The sequence below is a fragment of the Bubalus kerabau genome, chromosome 3 (genome assembly GCF_029407905.1).
Source record: "Bubalus kerabau isolate K-KA32 ecotype Philippines breed swamp buffalo chromosome 3, PCC_UOA_SB_1v2, whole genome shotgun sequence".
Taxonomy (NCBI): domain Eukaryota; kingdom Metazoa; phylum Chordata; class Mammalia; order Artiodactyla; family Bovidae; genus Bubalus; species Bubalus kerabau.
The window spans coordinates 171,969,176-171,987,812 of NC_073626.1; the positions used below are offsets into that span (position 1 = coordinate 171,969,176).

At 37.8% G+C, this 18,637-nt stretch overlaps 1 protein-coding gene across 14 annotated transcripts in view; it reads right to left on the reverse strand.

The window, feature by feature from the left end:
- TRIP12 (thyroid hormone receptor interactor 12) overlaps positions 1 to 18,637 on the reverse strand; it is a 151,254-nt gene that overhangs the window by 71,287 nt on the left and 61,330 nt on the right. For all 14 annotated transcript variants that reach the window (XM_055573669.1, XM_055573671.1, XM_055573681.1 and 11 more), the window contains 2 exons: positions 3,683 to 3,788; positions 902 to 1,038 (listed from right to left, as the gene is read on the reverse strand). In XM_055573669.1, coding sequence (XP_055429644.1) covers positions 902 to 1,038; positions 3,683 to 3,788 — 243 coding nt within the window. The remainder of the gene's footprint in view (positions 1 to 901; positions 1,039 to 3,682; positions 3,789 to 18,637) is intronic.

Here is an 18,637-nt window from a genome sequence, read left to right on the forward strand (position 1 = left end):
ATGTTAAGCTGAACAGAAAAAGGCAAAAAACATGGACAGTAGTGGGCAAACCAGAACCTTCCTGTCAAACCAGGACATATGAGTGACTGTAGGCAATAAAGGAAACTGGCACATATTCTGATATTAAATAATAATACATGAAAGAACTTCATTCAAAAGAAAGAATATATATGCCTACACCTAAAGTTACACATATTATCTAGATTTAAGGGACTTATAACCATATGTTCATAATGCTGAATTCTAATATTTTTGTATCTGTTTTATTAGTGACAAATGCTTATAACAAACTACTTCTTAAACTTGTTAGCCACAATCAAACACTGAAGTCTTAGCCTGCTTTATGTATTGGTAATGGATACATACTTGGAGTGGGGTGACTTAATTTTTGCTGTGCTAAGATATCAAGAATAAAAAACCCATAAAAATAGGAATAATATTATTCTTAAAGCTGCTAGGTTCAAACCAAATACTTATTTTTTACAGACTGTAACACTCTAAATTAAAATCTGCCATTTATGAAGCAATTTAAACTATATCCATACATTTTTTATTATGAATTTAATTTTTTCAAGCAAATCAGCAGGCAACTATTATATGTACTGATCAATATTTAAGAAGCTTAAACAGAAAGAGTTTCTGCTTCTTAAAAGCCCTTTGAATTTACTTAGTACCAATTTGGATTTGGAAAAAAAAATTATACAAAAAACAAATGAATACAACTAATCAAAAACCAAATCTATAAAATGAAAGAAAACAACAAGGTTGATGGTTATTAACACCTTAAGATGTAGCTGTCGCCTCTTTTCCATTATACCTCGTATACCTAAATAGTAATTTATCTCCAAATAAAGCTGGAAGATACATAAACACATTTTAGGCCTAAGAAGTGCCAATCTACCTGCTGCTCCTTGGGGAGTCTCATCTGTCCGTGCAGCTGAAGAGTTCACCGTCTCCTGGTTGCCTTCAGGGTCGGCCATCTTCTCCTGTCGACGAGCTTCAGCTGCTCCTCTTTTGCCCAGGCCAGAGCCTCGCCGACTACGACAGAAAAATGCCATCATAGGCAGCGCTCCCAGTGACCAGGAGCAATGTCCACACAGCACAAAGCTCCAATGCATGGAACACAAAGCGAGTTTCTTCTTTTTACATAAAAATTGTTGCAGAAAATCACTATGGGTAACAACCAAGACTTTGTATATTTAAAACTCTTCCAAGCTATATCACGTTGACAATACAAGCTTTTGTGAGGCTATGAGCTGTTGTCATCCTTTCAGACAGAAGTGATCTTTAAACACTTCAACTAAATGGAAAAGTGATTCCTTTAGCAGAAACAATTCATTCAAAATAGATCTCTAATTCTTGGGTAAATAGTGGATCAATACATGGAGTTTCAGACTGATAGTTGAAAATGGGGGATGGGTAAGAAGAGAGAAGACAATAGGCAAAATCCCCATCCCTTAAGTCCCAGATGACTTACATCATCAAAAAAGTTACTATCCTCATCATGGACAATAGCTTCTCCTTTAAAATAAAGAACTAAATATTCAATATTTATAGATAGGTACAGATTAAATCTGGGAACACACCTGCTTCACACTGAGGCATTACTATAAGATGTGGAAAAAAGAATCATTAGTCATTTATCATGAAACAAACTACATTTCATGGACACTTTTTCTATTTTAATAAGTGAAATCAGTAAGCAAATCATGCACAGACAAAAGACTTCCAAATTATTACAACTTAATACTGTTTAAACCGCAGCTCCCCCGAATGACCTTGGAAGTGCAAAAACCTACTACTAAAGAAATGTTTTAGACTAAAGTCAAGCTACAGTGAATAATGCTGCTTGGTAAAGAACAAGGAGGAAGCAGGCATAAGTGCCCTGGAAATGAAGGCTCTGAATTACCAGAGTTGTAGAAGAGTTTATTCTTCCAATTAGTTAAAAAAAAAAAAAGTATGCCCCTAAACAGGGATTTACTCAGCCAGTCTTTCCTTTAGGGACAAAAAAAACACCTCATTCCAAACCCAAATTACCAAGCTACAAATTACTGCGATTCAAATTAAGTCACTTATTTAACATTTAATTTGCATCAATCATGTGACACGCTCTGTGCTGAACATTTGGTTGCTGCCCTCAAGTGTGTTAAGTCTACAGAGCAATGAAACTGCAGCTGTGAGAGGCTATGAAAATACTAAATTTAAGAGAATTTCAGCAAATTCAGAAAAGCCTGAGATGAAGAACGCTGCAGACAAGCGGGTAGACAGCTTGTGTGCAGCATGTAAGTAAATAACTCCTAGTACCTTAAGACAGTGCTCCAGAGGAGAAGTAAAGAAGGCTGCCGAGAAAGACAGGACACTAGACTACCTGACTCCATGAACAGTTCAAACTTAATTTTCAACCACAGTGAATTCAGGTTATATCTAAGACTATAAACCTTGGGTAAACTGGATTCAAAGTTTGGTCCAAAATAGGGCAAAAGCCCTGAAAAACCAAGAAATCATCTCAGAGGTCCTCATAAAAGTACTGCCAACAAAATTCAAAGGCAAACAGGTGTACTAACTCCAGATATTTAAACAATATTTTAAACAATCCTAATAGAACCAGAAAACAAGTGGAAAAGCAGAGCTTAAAGGGCCTAGAGTCCTTTCCTTATGACTTATTATTAGGCAACAAGTCATTCTGTTTCCTTATGTTATTACTGTACCTGCAGTCAAAGGTATGAAGTTGATTACCTTAGAGAAGAACCAAAGAAGCACCAAACCTTTCAACTGACCTGAGATGCGAAAAGCAAACTAAAAATCACCCACGCCATCACTGGTTTTTGGCACATTTAGTAAACAAGAAACTATATACAAAAGGAGCAAATTACACATAAAGGAGGGAGAAGTCCCATATGGTCGTGATAATTAGCAGCACAACACCAGAACTGACCAAGCCTGAAAATCTGACGTGAAACTGGAGTAACAAGGTTTTTTAACTTCAACCTAAGATTCTCAATCAGTTAATGAAAATATGGGAAATAATATACTATATCGTATGTCAAAGGTAGATGATTTTCTGAAAATGGGCTCAAAGTGGGAAAAATGGAGACATGAAAGAACACAAACAAAACCCACATTTTCCCCTGAGGATGGGTGTTGTAAGGCAAAATAAAAATGAAGTCTATCTCTCGCCCTCACCCATTAAACTCAATAACTCATGCCAACACTTTTAGAAACTAATTAGGCAATATTACAGCCATTACAACAGGCATCCCTTTTGATCCACTAATCACACAACTGGGAAATTTAGCTACCTTTAAAAATAACCCGAATCTGCATAAAGATGCTCATTAGAGAGCTCTTTTGGCAGACAGGAACTCCGAAAACAACCAAATGTCCAACTGCTGGCAGTAACTCTGTGCAAATAATGTAAAACAACAGAGGAAAAGGTAGAAGACAAAGGTGTTGTCCCCAAAAAGGCATGATTAAAGCTTAGCAAAAAAGGAAAAAACGTTAAGTTAAATATTGGGGAAAAATTCACAGAAATAATAGTTCTATTTAGAATGAATTTCTTTGCTCGATTTTCAAAAAGAAAACTTTCATAAAATTTTTTTAAAAACTCATAAAATGAAGGCCTTTGGGGAAAGCTGGACCCAGGAAATGAACTAATCTCACACTGACAGGCCCAAATTATTACCTGGCACTAGCGCAGGAGCCCGTGGTCTTTTGGCGTGTGCTCCGCCTCAAACTGGGGAGCTCGGCAGGCGGGGATTCGCTGCGCTTCTTGGTAGATTTTCTTAAACCTACAAACGTGAAATGCAAGAGGGACATGTTTAAAGGAGTCATCTTAAATTAAAAATGACAAAATTCTTCAGGCCGCCATCCTAGTCAAAACTCCACGGACTCTTCCCACGGGCTCCCTAGCAGCCTCTAGGTCTACTTGCATGGTCGGCCTTCACTGCACCGGCTCACACTGGGGAAGTTCCTACGGTGCCCGGCATGACTGTCCAAGGAGATGTCTTCTCACTCTGGCCTAACCTTGACTCATGCTTTCCGACACCATGAGTGATGGTCCCTCATCCCTCGAATCCTCCTCTTTTAAAAGTTCCCATCACATCTCTACTCCTCCACTGCTTTTCTCTACTAACTAAAGCGAAGAGTTTTTTTTTAATTTTTATATATACTATATATTTCAAGACTTTCAGTATTTCATTTAGCACTTTATTGCTACATTATCTTTGCAGTACCCCATGGCACCTAGTTTCTATAATGCTCATCAATAAGGCCACAAAAGAACAAAATGTTTTCTTTCACCACCCCATCTGCAAGGAATACACATTTGAACTGAAGCCTATCAGAATGTCCAATTTAGACAATACTATACAATTACAGGGAGAAAGTTAAACAAGCACAACACTTCACATGATAATCTGGAATCTAACATCTTTATAGGATAACAGATTCTAAAAAGGTATAGCAACTAAGTTACTTGTTATCTTATGAACAACAGGGAAGCCACCAGAGCATTTTCAACTGCTGCCTCCTCAAACCATGTTGTTACCCTACGCCCGTACATGACATGACAACACCCTGGGTGGTGTGCTCTAAACACAGACGCCCAGCAGTGAAAGATCTCCAAAGTCAACAGACCATATTTCATTAGAACTTCGGGGTCATCTTGAACAGATGTTAACGTTCTCAGAGACCAAATGTACAATGACAATTCTCCAGACCACCTGTTTCTTCTCAAGTTTTAATTTTTTTTTCCATTGAAATCTGAAAGATGGACATGGTCTGTAGACAGATTATGAGCGAATGATTGCTCAGTTGCTCAGTCATGTCTGACTTTTTGCTGCACCATGGATTGTAGCTCGCCAGGCTCCTCTGTCCATGAGATGAGTATCCGCGTAAGAATACTGGAGTTGGTTGCCACTTCCTCCTCCAGGGTATCTTCCTGACCTAGGGACTGAACTCGACTCTCCTGTGGCTCTTGCCTTGGTAGGCAGATTCTTCACCACTGAGCCACCTGGGAAGTCCCAGACAACTAATGTAGTAAGCTTCATATGTTCAGCTAATAATGTCACTATTTTTTAACATTTAAAAAATTAAGAAATAAGTATTTCAGAAAATATTACACTTATATCTCTATCCGAAATACGCAATGAAGCTGGAACAGACAAAAAATGTTCAATTTAGAGGGAAAAAATCATCAGTACACATTACATTAAAACTGCAATTAAAAAAACAAATAAGGTACTTTGACTTATCAGTTCAGCTCAGCCGCTCAGTCATGTCTGACTCTCTGCAAGCCCGTGGACTGTAGCACGCCATGCTTCCCTGTCCTTCACCAACTCCCAGAGCTTGCTCAAACACATGTCCACTGAGTCAGTGATGCCATCCAACCATCTCATCCTCTATCATCCCCTTCTCCTCCTGCCTTCAATCTTTCCCAACATCAGGGTCTTTTCCAATGAGTCAATTCTTTGCATTAGGTGGCCAAAGTATTGGAGCTTCAGCATCAATCTTTCCAATGAATATTTAGGGCTGATTTCCTTTAGGATTAACTGGCTTAATCTCCCTGCTGTCCAAGGGACTCTCAAGAGTCTTCACCAACACCACAGTTCAAAAGCATCAATTCTTCGGCACTCAGCTTTCTTTATAATCCAACTTGCACATTCATAACATGACTACTGGAAAAACCATAGCCTTGACTAGATGGACCTTTGTAGGCAAAGTAACGTCTCGGCTGTTTAATATGCTGTCTGAGTTTGTCATAGCTTTTTTCCCAAGGAGCAAGCGTCTTTTTATTTCATGGCTGCAATCATGATCTGCAGTGATTTTGGAGCCCAAGAAAATAAACTCTGTCACTGTTTCCATTGTTTCCCCATCTATCTGCCATTTTCCACTTTTTGCCACTTTCACTTATAAAGCACTTTAAAAACCTGTAAATTATTGTCACTGCAGATGGTGACTGCAGCCATGAAATTAAAAGATGCTTACTCCTTGGAAGGAAAGTTATGACCAACCTAGAGAGCATATTCAAAAGCAGAGACGTTACTTTGCCAACAAAGGTCCATCTAGTCAAGGCTCTGGTTTTTCCAGTAGTCATATGTGGATGTGAGAGTTGGACTATAAAGAAAGCTGAGCACCAAAGAATTGATGCTTTTGAACTGTGGTGTTGGAGAAGACTCTTGAGAGTCCCTTGGACTGCAAGGAGATCCAACCAGGCCATCCTAAAGGAGATCAGTCCTGGGTGTTCATCGGAAGGACTGATGTTGAAGCTGAAACTTCAATACTTTGGCCACCTGATGTGAAGAGCTGACTCACTGGAAAAGACTCTGACGCTGGGAAAGACTGAGGGCAGGAAAAGGGGACGACAGAGGAGGAGATGGTTGGATGGCATCACCGATTCAACGGACATGGGTTTGGGTGGACTCCGGGAGTTGGTGATGGACACGGAGGCCTGGTGTGCTGCGGTTCATGGGGTTGCAAAGAGTCGGACACGACTGAGCCACTGAATTGAATATGACTCAATTCATGTAATACCGAAGTGTCTTTATATATACTATGATATATAGTAATGGACACTAGCATAAACTTTCACAACTATTCTGTGACATTCAATATTTAACAACATTATGGCCTACTGCTTTACTACTAAATCATGGTGACAGCATACTTTTGGACACTTTCACTACTCATGCCCTATTTTAGACTTCTGTGTTTAAACTCTCTTTTAAACTTCATTCAAAGGTAATTTCCATATGATAAAATGTACTCATTTTAAATGGGGTTCGATGAGTTTGACGAATATATTCACTGGTATAACCAACACTGCAATTGAGATATCAAACGTTTCCATCCCTTTAAAAAGTTCCTTTATGGTCCCTGCAATACATCCCCCACCCCCGCTCCCACACACACTTCAGATCTCTGGCAATCACTGGTCTTCTTTTCTGTTGCTATTGCCTACTTGGGAGTTTCTCACAAATGGAATCATAGTGTTTTGGATGATCTCATGCTGTTGCGCATATTGGTCCATTCCTTTTTACAGCAAATAGGTATTCCTTTTCTATGGCTGTGTCACAAGGTCTATCCATTCTTGTTGGTAAACTTTAAAAGAACTGTACTAAGTTACAGACAAGTAGGGCAAAGAAAAGTCAAAAGAGTGAACAGAAAAATATTTATAATTGATGTCATAATATCATAATGTAAAATGACTCTCAGGCTAATTGACATGACTCCATCCAGCCTGATAAACTGAGAGAGAGAACCTCAAATATTTTGCTCTTTAAACTTTGTTACAGAACTATATAAATTCCTCCAAAAGTCTAAAATGTGTTTAGAACATAGAAAGGTCATAAATTCTGGAGAAAAGGAAGCTGAAACTTCAGGGACAGCTTAAACTTCTTTTGGCCATTCAGCAAACTGACAATGTTAAGCTATGGAGATTTGCAAAAGCACTTTCAGATACAAAGTTATTATAATAATTGTTTTTCATACATAAAAATATTAACTGACTTGCTTAAAAGTGCATAATTCAACACCATTCTAAGCTTATTTCTGAAGCAGAACTGAGTACTACATCTTCAATATACTTGTGACAAGGTGTTAAAATTTTGCTTTACTGGTTCACTTATAAAACTCGAAAACTCTCGGTATAAAAAGAGTACGTTTGTAGAAAACAAGGTGAAACGACAACCCTCAGAATGGGAGAAAATAATAGCAAAGGCAACAACTGATAAAGAATTAATTTCCAAAATACACAAGAATCTTACACAACTCAATACCAGAAAAGCAAACCACCCAATCAAAAAGTGGGAAAGGGACTGGAAGTGACATTTCTCCAAAGAAGACATACAGATGGCTAACAAGCACATGAAAAGATGCTCAACATCATTCATCATGAGAGAAATGCAAATCAAAACCACAGTGAGATACTACCTCACACCAGTCAGAATGGCCATCATCATAAAGTCTACAAGCAATAAGTGCTGGAGAGGGTGTGGAGAAAAGGGAACAGTCTTGCACTGCTGGTGGGAATGTAAACTGATACAGCCACTATGGAAGACAGTATGGAGACTCCTTAAAAAGCTAGGAATAAAACCAACATATGACCCAGCAATCCCACTCCTAGACATATACCCTGAGGAAATCAAAAGTGAAAAAGACACATGTACCCCAATGTTCACTGCAGCACTACTTACAATAGCTAGAACATGGAAGCAACCTAGATGTCCATCAACAGATGAATGGATAAAGAAGCTGTGGTACATACATACAATGGAATACTACTCAGCCATAAAAAGGAACACATGTGAATCTGTTCTAATGAGGTGGACGAAAACTTGAACCCATAATACAGAGTCAATTAAGTCAGAAAAAGAAATATAAACATTGTATTCTGACACATATGTATATATATGGAATCTGAAGAGATGGCACTGATGAATTTATTTTCAGGGCAGCAATGGAGAAACAGTTACAGAGACAAACCTATGGACATGGTGGGAGGAGGAGGGAGAAGGGGGGATACATGGAGAGAGTACACAGAAATTTACAATACCATGGGTAAAACAGATAGACAATGGGAATTCAAACAGGGGCTCTGCAATAGGCTGAAGGGTATGGAGGGAAGTCCAGGAGGGAGGGGACATGGGTATACCTATGGCTGATCCTTGATGTATGACAGAAAACCACAAAATTCTGTAAAGCAATTATCCTTCAATTAAAAAAAAAGTATGTTTGTAGAACGAAAGTGTTTCCAAGCATTCTACTGGTCAAATATGGAGGATTTTCATAAAGGAGGAAACATGGAAAGGTGTAAGCCAACAACCTACCGTTGTGTGTGTACAACACATACATACACCTCTCTGTCCCAGGCTCTGTAATGCAGCAAAACTGCACCTTATCATTTATTTTTACAATGCCACTTTAAGCAGCAACCAGAATTATCATGGGTCAGATTAATATATTCTTATCCACAAAGTCTTTGATAATAAAGTTAGGTATAAATCTTGTATCAAAGCTCTTGACCTCTGAACCATTCACGGTCCACTTATACTCCGATACTGTTCAATAAATAGTAAATAACTATAGGACAAAACAGTTTGTAGTTAGTTGAATCCAAGGATGTGGAAGAACTGTGGATAAGAATAGCCCACTATGAGTTACATGCAGACTAACCTCCTTATTGTTCAAGGATCAACTACGTATTGGTATAAGGAAACCTGTACTTGTTCCTACAATATATTCCTATCATCTTTATTCCTCTAAATAAAGGTGAAGCTAGCAGTTAGTATTTTTTTAAAACTAATTGATTTGTTTTCTAAAAGACAGATATGTCTTACTTTTTTTTCCCCCCTTTTTCAAAGAAGTATTCCTAACCAAAACTGACTTATACAAAGTCCAGGACTTCAAAATAGTCTTTTTTTCTGAAGTGTGACATTTTGAAAGTGTGATATTCGATGGTTTTTCCAGTAGTCATGTATGGATGTGAGAGTTGGATTATAAGGAAAGCTGAGCGCTAAAGAATTGATGCCTTTGAACTGTGGTGTTGGAGAAGACTCGAGAGTCCCTTGGACTGCAAGGAGATGCAATCAGTCCATTCTAAAGGAGATCAGTCCTGAATATTCACTGGAAGGACTGAGGCTGAAGCTGAAACTCCAGTACTCTGGCCACCTGATGCAAAGAACCGACTCGCTGGAAAAGACCCTGATGCTGGGAAAGATTGAAGGTGGGAGGAGAAGGGGACAACAGAGGATGAGATGGTTGGATGGCATCACCGATGCTACGGACATGAGTTTGATTGACTCCAGGGGTTGTGAGCAACAGGAAGCCTGGCATGCTGCAGTCCATGGGGTCGCAAAGAGTTGGACATGACTGACTGACTGAACTGAACTGATGTTCAAGTACATACACTGCTATCAGTGGCTACTTTTCTAAAAGAAATTCACAAAAATTGACCACATAATAAGGGATCGTAGATGTTTATTTAAAAATCACTCAGAAACAATAAAAGATAAGTTGTGCAGATGAATGACAGTGAGCTAAAATCCAAGTGGAATTTTCTTTATTTTTTTTTTTTTTCAAGTGGAATTTTCTAAGCCAAATTTTTATTTCCTAGTCAATGCATAGCAATTGCAGGCATTGATTTGACGCCATGAATTAAAACTTCGAAATGTGCAAGGATACTCGTCTAACCACTGTAATCATGAGAAACTGGAAAAGCGCTAAATGTTAAATAATAGGGAATGGTTAAATAAACATCAGTACAGTAATAAAAACTGCAGCAACACAATGTTAGCTAATGAAGATGTGAACAAATTGGCATTTTTACATTGCCAGTGAGAATATAGGGGGTTCCCTGGTAGCTTAGACGCTAAAGAATCTGCCTGCAATGTGGGAGACCTGGGTTCAATCCCTGGGTTGGGAAAATCCCCTGAAGGAGGGCATGGCAACCAACTCCAGTATTCTTGCCTAGAGAATCCCCAAGGACAGGAGGAGCCTGGAGGGCTACAGTCCATGGGGTTGCAAAGAATCAGACACGACTGAGCTATTAAGCACAGCACACATTGAGAATATAAACTCATATTTCTGGGAGGAGTTCAAAGTATATATTAATATTTAAATGAAAAATAACCAGTGACCTAACAAGAAAATAATGAATTACTGAGCTAGAATCAATTTTTAAGTTTACAACAACAATGTAAATGGGAATGGGCTAAGAGGTACATCCATATGCTATTAAAATGATATAACTTATAGGTTATTTTTTAAAAGGAAAAATGTCAGTTAAAATCAGTTAGGCAGATAAAGCACTCTGGTTTCTTCATTCCTAAAACATGGATAACTACGACACTATCTAAGTGTCTAACACTAAGGATAACTATCATGTGTCATCATGATAATGAAATTTAATGTATGTCAACTATCTAGTATGAAGCCAGTCTTGTAACAGGCACTCAAAAAGCAACACCCACTGTCATGTGGAGTGAGCTTCTACTCTTGATAAAAATACATGTATATACAAAGAAAAATGTCTGCCTTCTAGGTAAAGACAAAGACCTGACCACACATGCATTCACTTCTGTCCTCTAGTGAAACTCTACTAAAATAGCTTTAAAAGGATCTGAGTCATAAATTCACAAGGGTGGGAAGAATGGCAGAGACAACTATCACAACACAACACAATTTCAGAAGATGAAAAAGCAGTAATTCCAGTGCTAAATACATGGGAAAGACAAGAAGACTGAAGGCAGAAAATGGAGATAAACTACCAATCAGACTGACACTCAGAATCCCACGAAGGTCCAGGAGTTGATGGTACCAAATACCTCTGGGACAACTGTAGAGTTTAAACCAAGGACTGGTTCACAGGCTGTTTATGAGCTGTTGGAGTCTAGATCCCCTCCCCTACTTGTACAGCTGTGTAAATGTCACTCTCCCGAGGCAGGTATGCCTAAGACCTTTATTCTTCAGAAAGTGCAAAATACAGAAATTCTAGGTTAAAGTACACAGTTGCAAACAGGTGCACCAAACCAAAAATGAGAGAGGGGAGGTGATCAAGAATATATAGACCAACTGGATGACATATGGCCTCTTTCCTAGGCATCTTCTCCCACTAAGCTCCAGAATTCTGGCAGTTAGGTTTTCACCTCCAAGCAGGAGTCTGAAAGAATCTTCCCTGTGGAATTTTACCAAAGAAAAAAGATCTAAAAATGATGATCGCCCAGTTAGCTCATTAGATAGTGAATCTCAGTCAAATCTCATCTATGTGCTCAGAGCTTACAGGTTACGTACTTGGTTTCCCTACTCTTGTTAATGAGGAGACAGCCAGCAATTACCAGAATTTTAATAAAGTTCCTACTATGAAGTCAAAAGCAAAGTAAACCTACCTCACAAAAAAGTACATAAGAGGTTTCTGCAAGAAAAGAAAACTTACTCTGAATGGGAGACAGAGACACAGACAGAAAGACATGTACCTATTGAAAAAAAAAAACAAAACAAAACAACAGCAGGACTGTTTTCAACAGCCAAGACACAGAAGCAACCTAAATGCCTGTCAATAAATGACAAGAGTATGGAAATGTGATGTGTACACACACACTACTGTTACTCAGCCATAAAAAAGAATGACATAATGTCATCTGAAGGTATATAGATGAACCTAGAGAATATGATGCTTAGTGACATAAGTCAGACAGAGAAGGACAAATATAATATGCTATCACATACATGCAGGATGTAAAAAAATAACAAAAATGAATGTATATACAAAAAAGAAACAGAAACAGAAAACAAACTTGTGGTTACCAAAAGTGCGTATGTGCTCAGTTACTCAGTTGTGTCTGACTCTTTGTGACCCATGGACTATAGCCTGCCAGGCTCCTCTGTCCATGGCATTTTCCAGACAAGAATACTGGAGTGGGTTGCCATTTCCTTCTCCAGGGCATCTTCCCGAACCAGGAATTGAACCCGCATCTCCTGCACTGGCAGCTGGATTCTTTACCACTGCACCACCTGGGAAGCCTAAAGGTGGGGCAGGGTGTGTGTGGGCGGCAAATTACAGACTGTATGGGACTAGCAGCTATAAACTACTAAATATAAAACAGATAAGCAACAAAGATTTACTATATAGTACAGGAAATAATATCCAATATCTTGTAATAACCAATAATGCAATAAAATAAAAAGGGCAGCCATCCAGAGGTCTCATTACTTCAGGAAAATGAAACAAAATCATATAGACAGCTTGAGAACAGATGTAGACAATCAGTAATCAGTCTGGAGTTGAGTGATGGGGTCAAGAAAGGGTAAAGAACAAAATATTTATTAAATTCAGTAAAAACAAACCTGAGTAAGAAAGAAAAGTTCCTACAGACTCAAGTGTTCGCTGAGCAACGATTGTGAGTGGGGAAATGGAAAGCATGTACCGCATGCGTTTGGTGGGTAAAGTGGTAGGGTAAATTTCCCACAAAAGGCACACACTAGTGCTCAAAGTGAAAAAATTCCAACAGATAAAGACCAATGAGCACATAATTAATACATACACAAATAAACACAAAATGATCAGCTGCGTGGAAGGGCAATGTGACAGAAAGAATACTACTTTTAATAATTTTTTATCACTTGACTTTAAACTGAAAATAAGTACTGATTAATATGAAGGAAAAAAATGTTAGCAAGATACACACAGGAAGAGAGAGTCCCTAGGGACGGGATTAAGTGATTTTTTTTTTTTTTCTTCTTTGTTATGTTTTGGTATTTTTCTGAATTTTTCATTTTTAATAACAAACACTTTATAATCATAAGTATCAAAGTATTACAGAATACAGAGGCATGAATACGAAAGAGCATCTTTCATTTGATTTATATGTAAGTTTAGTAAAGAGCAATTTGGCTGAATTAACCCTCATTCGGACTTGGTACATAAAAATACATACCAAGGTTGTTTAAGATTCAGAGTATAAAAGAATGCAAGCCCAGAAGAGGCCAATAATGTTTGCTTCCATTTAAAAGCCCTTTTTTTAATATCTGGCAACTAATTTTTTAAATTTATTTTTTAAAGCCTCAAAAATGTTAAGAAAACATTATTGGTAATATGTGGTTGGTTACATTTTAGAACTATGAGAACTACTAAATTACTTCAAGACTTGCCCTATAATATATAAAACTCTTTTAATACTCAATTCTTTTTCCTTTAAGCTTCTCACTCATTACCTCACCAGGCTAAAAGATAATTCATTTTTCTTCAAACTCAGCAGGTATGGCCCTATAAGACCTAACTAGATAAAACCAAGAGTTTATTTTTATCAATAAATTCTTCTGTCCCGCTCAACTCATTCTTCTTTCTTCTCTCCATGCTAGATACTCAAAGTACCCTGTTTCAGACTGATGGAAAGAGTCCTAATCTTAGCAGAACTACCTTCCCAGAATTTGACATCTGCCTGGTTCTTGTCTAGTTCTAATAATGGCTACAGGCTGCATGCAAGTCACAGAAGAGTATGAAACTCAAGCTGAAAATAAGCTAGTAACTATGGCTATGTTATTAATAATGTGCACATGATGATCACTTTAAGGAATGAAGCTACAAACAGATATGGCACTCAAAGTATAATAACTTAAAATTTTCTACAAATATATTCCATAATTAACCCCAGATTTGATCACAAACTGTTCCTTATAGGAAAGTCTATGCCATCCATCACCTTCTACTATTAAGACAGTAAGTATATACTTTGAAATAGTCAAATTACTGAAAAATTAGCCTAAAGAAAAGGTAAGCAGATTAAGCAGCATATTATAAGAATATTTTTTAAAAGTATATGTATCATTACACTGCCCCACTGGTTTCACAGTTATGCTACAAAGTATGTAAGACTGCTAAGGTTAAACAAGTCACAGCAAGTAAAGTTTCCTCATGTAGATTAAAAATTGTCATATAACACTATCCCTCCTTGGGGTATTCTCAAGACTTATATCAGTTAACACAAGGTGACCTGTGTCCCAGGGCCATTCTGATCAGCTGTAGCTGACAAGCCACAGGCTTCCAGAAGCCATCACAAAGTAGCTGCTTCTCTAGTCTTCCTGCCCGCCCTAGTTCCTCCCCCAAAACTTGTTCAACAGTTGCCGAAGCAGCACAACAGAAAAGCTCTTCCTGCGTAAGTGATCTGACTAAACACATCATTTCCAAAGTGAGTTCCATGGCCCACTGTTGTTTCCCAAAGTAACAGGTGGTCAAATATTTATAAAATAATGGGTTAAGGAGAAGTTACCTTAAGAATTCTTCCAGCTTTCAAGATATGAAAGCATATCCTGAATCTCCTTGAGTAATATTTGGCCATGGCAAATGGTTTTACACAAAAGCATCATGTAAGTACTGCTATTCCTACAATTTGGAAACAATTTGCTTTACCAGGAAGCTTTACTGAAGCCAACCAAATCTTAGAATAATCCTATACCTGAGGAAACATATCACCTTCAAATTAACAGGTTCACTGATTCTTAAAAGTTGAAGAAAATCAATAATGTACCAAATCTGGAATGCTTTCTAACTCACAAAATATCCATTCCATTTTTTAGTTAACTTACAGAAATTTTTCACCAGAGTTGCTCATCCACTGAATGACTGTAACCACTGGAGCTGATTCTGCCTCCAGATTAATATTAAATTAAAAAAAAAAAAAAAAATCAAACTAATTCCTGATGCACACAAATGCCCTTCAAATCTATCACAACAATTCAAAATTCACCACTGCATATTTATATGGCACTTTAATTTCACAAAGTTGTTTCCGCCTACATTCTTTCATTTATGCTTCATCAGAATGAATATTATCATTCTGCAAAGACTAGGGATTAGGTAGCTATCATAAACGCAATTCAATGATTTGCCAATGCCACAAAACTATTTTTTGGTCTTCCAAATCTAAAAGTAGCCATACCTTCAATTAATCAATAGCTAGGATGTGTATCAATCCTACATTCTCAGAACAATGTACTTGAATGCTTTAAGTCACTCAATTTCAGTTATACACCCTAAATTTAGTGATGCATTTTTACGTACTATAAGCGCTGTGCTATGTCTCTTCGCATATATATTCATTCGTCAAATAACTATTGTGCCTATTTTAACAATGAAAAGGTTACCAACTTTCTCAGACACCAGATGATAAAATGGCAGAACTAGGATTCAAATCTAGGATTTTTAGCTCCATAGTAAGAGCTCTCTCTCCTCAAAATAACAGTACTTGAAATTCAGGGATTCCTCTAAGATACCTCATCTTGCCTCTGTATTCTTAAATAAAATTATCAAATACTGCCAATCCTCTTGCAGTACTCTCCTGAAGTGACCCATTTAATCATGTTAAAACTCCCCCTGCCCCGATGACTCCAGGAAGTCTGTCTATATTGAGCTCATCCAATCTATCAGTTCTCCGCACCCTAATCTCACCCTAAACTACCTTGTGGAATCACATGACCTGGGTTTGACTCTTGGCTCTATCACTTCGTAGTTCTGTGACCCTGGACAGGTAACTTGATCGAACTGACCCTGAATCTTTTTGTCTGTAAGATGGGACTATTACTACCTGACACACAGCACAGGTAAATGAGATGATCCACGTTGTTTACGTACTATATGCATAAACTGGTGTCTGAGAAAGTTGGTAACCTTTTCATTGTAAAATAGGCACAATAGTTATTTGACAAACGAATATATATGTAAAGAGACATAGCACAGCATTTATAGTACATAAGTACTATAAAGTTGTCAGGCACTAGGAAGCACTTTAAATATTTGGTATTATTTCATCTTGAAATATTCTTCACTTAATACTTGTAAAGAAGCCAACACGCAGTTAATGCTATAATATGAATCTCTGGGTCAACCAGTATTATTCATCCCCAAAGATGAATCGATACTAGTAAAGAAGGATCAAATAAAAGTTCATCTCCTCTGGGAGATCCTATTTGGATTATTAACATCTCTTAATGATCCAAAAAGGTTGCAAGTGCAAAACACAAAGAACGAAGGGTGAAAAATAAGTGACACAGCAAAGGAAACAAAGGTTTCATAGGCATACATACCCCTATCTTCAAATCCTAACTCTTGTCACTTAGGGGATATGTTACTCTGGCAAGTTATTTCACCTCCCTGGAATAAATTTCCTTAGTAACTATTAACAAGCACCAATTTTTCTGAAAATTAAATGAGACTGCATTTGTAAAATCCTTGGCACTTTTAAATGCGAAACAAATGCTGGTTCCCGTCTCTTGTTTCAACAGCTTAGGCTATAATTAGAGCTTAGAAGTAGGATAGTGGCAATAAAAATGGGAAAGTGATATTAGTGACCACAGAACACACATAGATTTTCTGAATATAAGAAAAACAATTATGAAGTGAGTTTTAAAAACTACTCCGTCAGATGTGATCATGTGCAGTGAGTACAGCAGCATATCTGGGCTTGGTTTCCTTATGGCACAGGGGCAACATCAACACATCGGGGCTTTCTGTTTTGAGAGCAACCTCACAACCAAGGGAATCTGGCTGGTCAGCCACTGACAGAAGGGACTTCCCTTGTGGTCCAGTGACTGAGAATCTGCCTGCCAATGCAGAAGACGTGGGCTGGATCCTTGGTCCAGGAGGATCCCACACGCCGCCGAGAACAACTAAGCCCCTGCACCAAACTACTGAGCCCACACGGCCTAGAGCCTGTGCCCTGCAACAGAAGAGCCACTGCAGTGACAAGACCACACACCGCAACTGAAGAGGAGCCCCCCAACCTGTTGCAACTAGAGTAAACCCATGCACAGCAATGAGGATCCACTGCAGATAAAAATAAATAAAAAATAATGATAATAAAAAAAGCAGACACAAGAAGAGGTATATAGATGGAGATAAATAACTTCAATTCTCAAGAAAGCCTTGTCAGAACCAGTGGACAAATAGCTGTCCCTTTTTATTGAACCTTTCATTTCCTTCTGACTTTAAGATACAGATCCTAATCTTCAACCAATATTTAAATTCAAATTCAAATAGTTCAGTGGTAAAGAATCTGCCTGCAAATGCAGGAGACAAGGGTTCAATCCCTAGTTCAGGAAGATTCCCTGGAGGAGGAAACCCAGTGCAGTATTCTTGCCTGGAGAATCCCAAAGACAGAGGAACCTGGCTGGTTACAGTCCATGGGGTTGCAGAGTGGGACACAATTTGAGCTACTAAGCATGCACGCACACACTGCATATTTAAAATACCAAATAGAACAGTTTCTACGACCTAAGAGTGAAAGAGGTTACCTTCAAATAACCCTATGGTACAGATTAAACATAAAAGTTTACAATCGTGTCTACTAGTATTCTGGCCAAAGTTTCACTAATACTGACTCAACTGAATTAATAGTTTATTGACTGCAGGATTCAACTATACAGAGCTAACAGCATGAATTCAACACTAGGTTAGGCTGATTCAATATGACTGATACTTTGACAACAACAGTAGTGGACACGGTATAAAATCTTCCAATAACCAAAAAATGGTCTATGCATATCAAAACATGGATCTGAAATTTTCCAAGAGGGCTCAAAAGGAAAAAAGATGGTCAAAACAAGCTTCCAGGTTCAATATTACAAAAACTAAATGCTTTAAAAACCATAGATAAGTGCCGTATTATTCTCTGTATTTGTGCCTTTTAGATTTCTCAAAATAGAAAAAAAAAAAAAAAAAAAAGGCACTTCAGCATTATAGTAATCGTAATTGAAGAGGGTCCCTATCATTTCTAATCAGTTCTAATGAAATGAACATCTGGCTTCCTGAAGTTGATCTTTTCTTTTTTTAGAAAAAAAAAAAAAGAGAGAGAAAGAAAAGTGCCTCAAGATACCTTTCTCTTATCTAGTGTCTTTGCTTGGATGTATTATTGTCAAGCATTATTAGTTTTTTCTACTCCACTATATGCTTCAAGAAGGCAAAATTCTCCCCCATTTACCTAGGAGCCATAGCCCAGTGCCTTGTAACACTGAGGTATTCATTTTGAAACTAAGCGCCTTAAAGGCCATAAAATATGACCTATGAATGAGGTTTAAAACTAAGGTACATTTATATTCTAATAATGTAGCTCCGAGTTTCCACACATCAAGAATGTACAATACCAAAAAG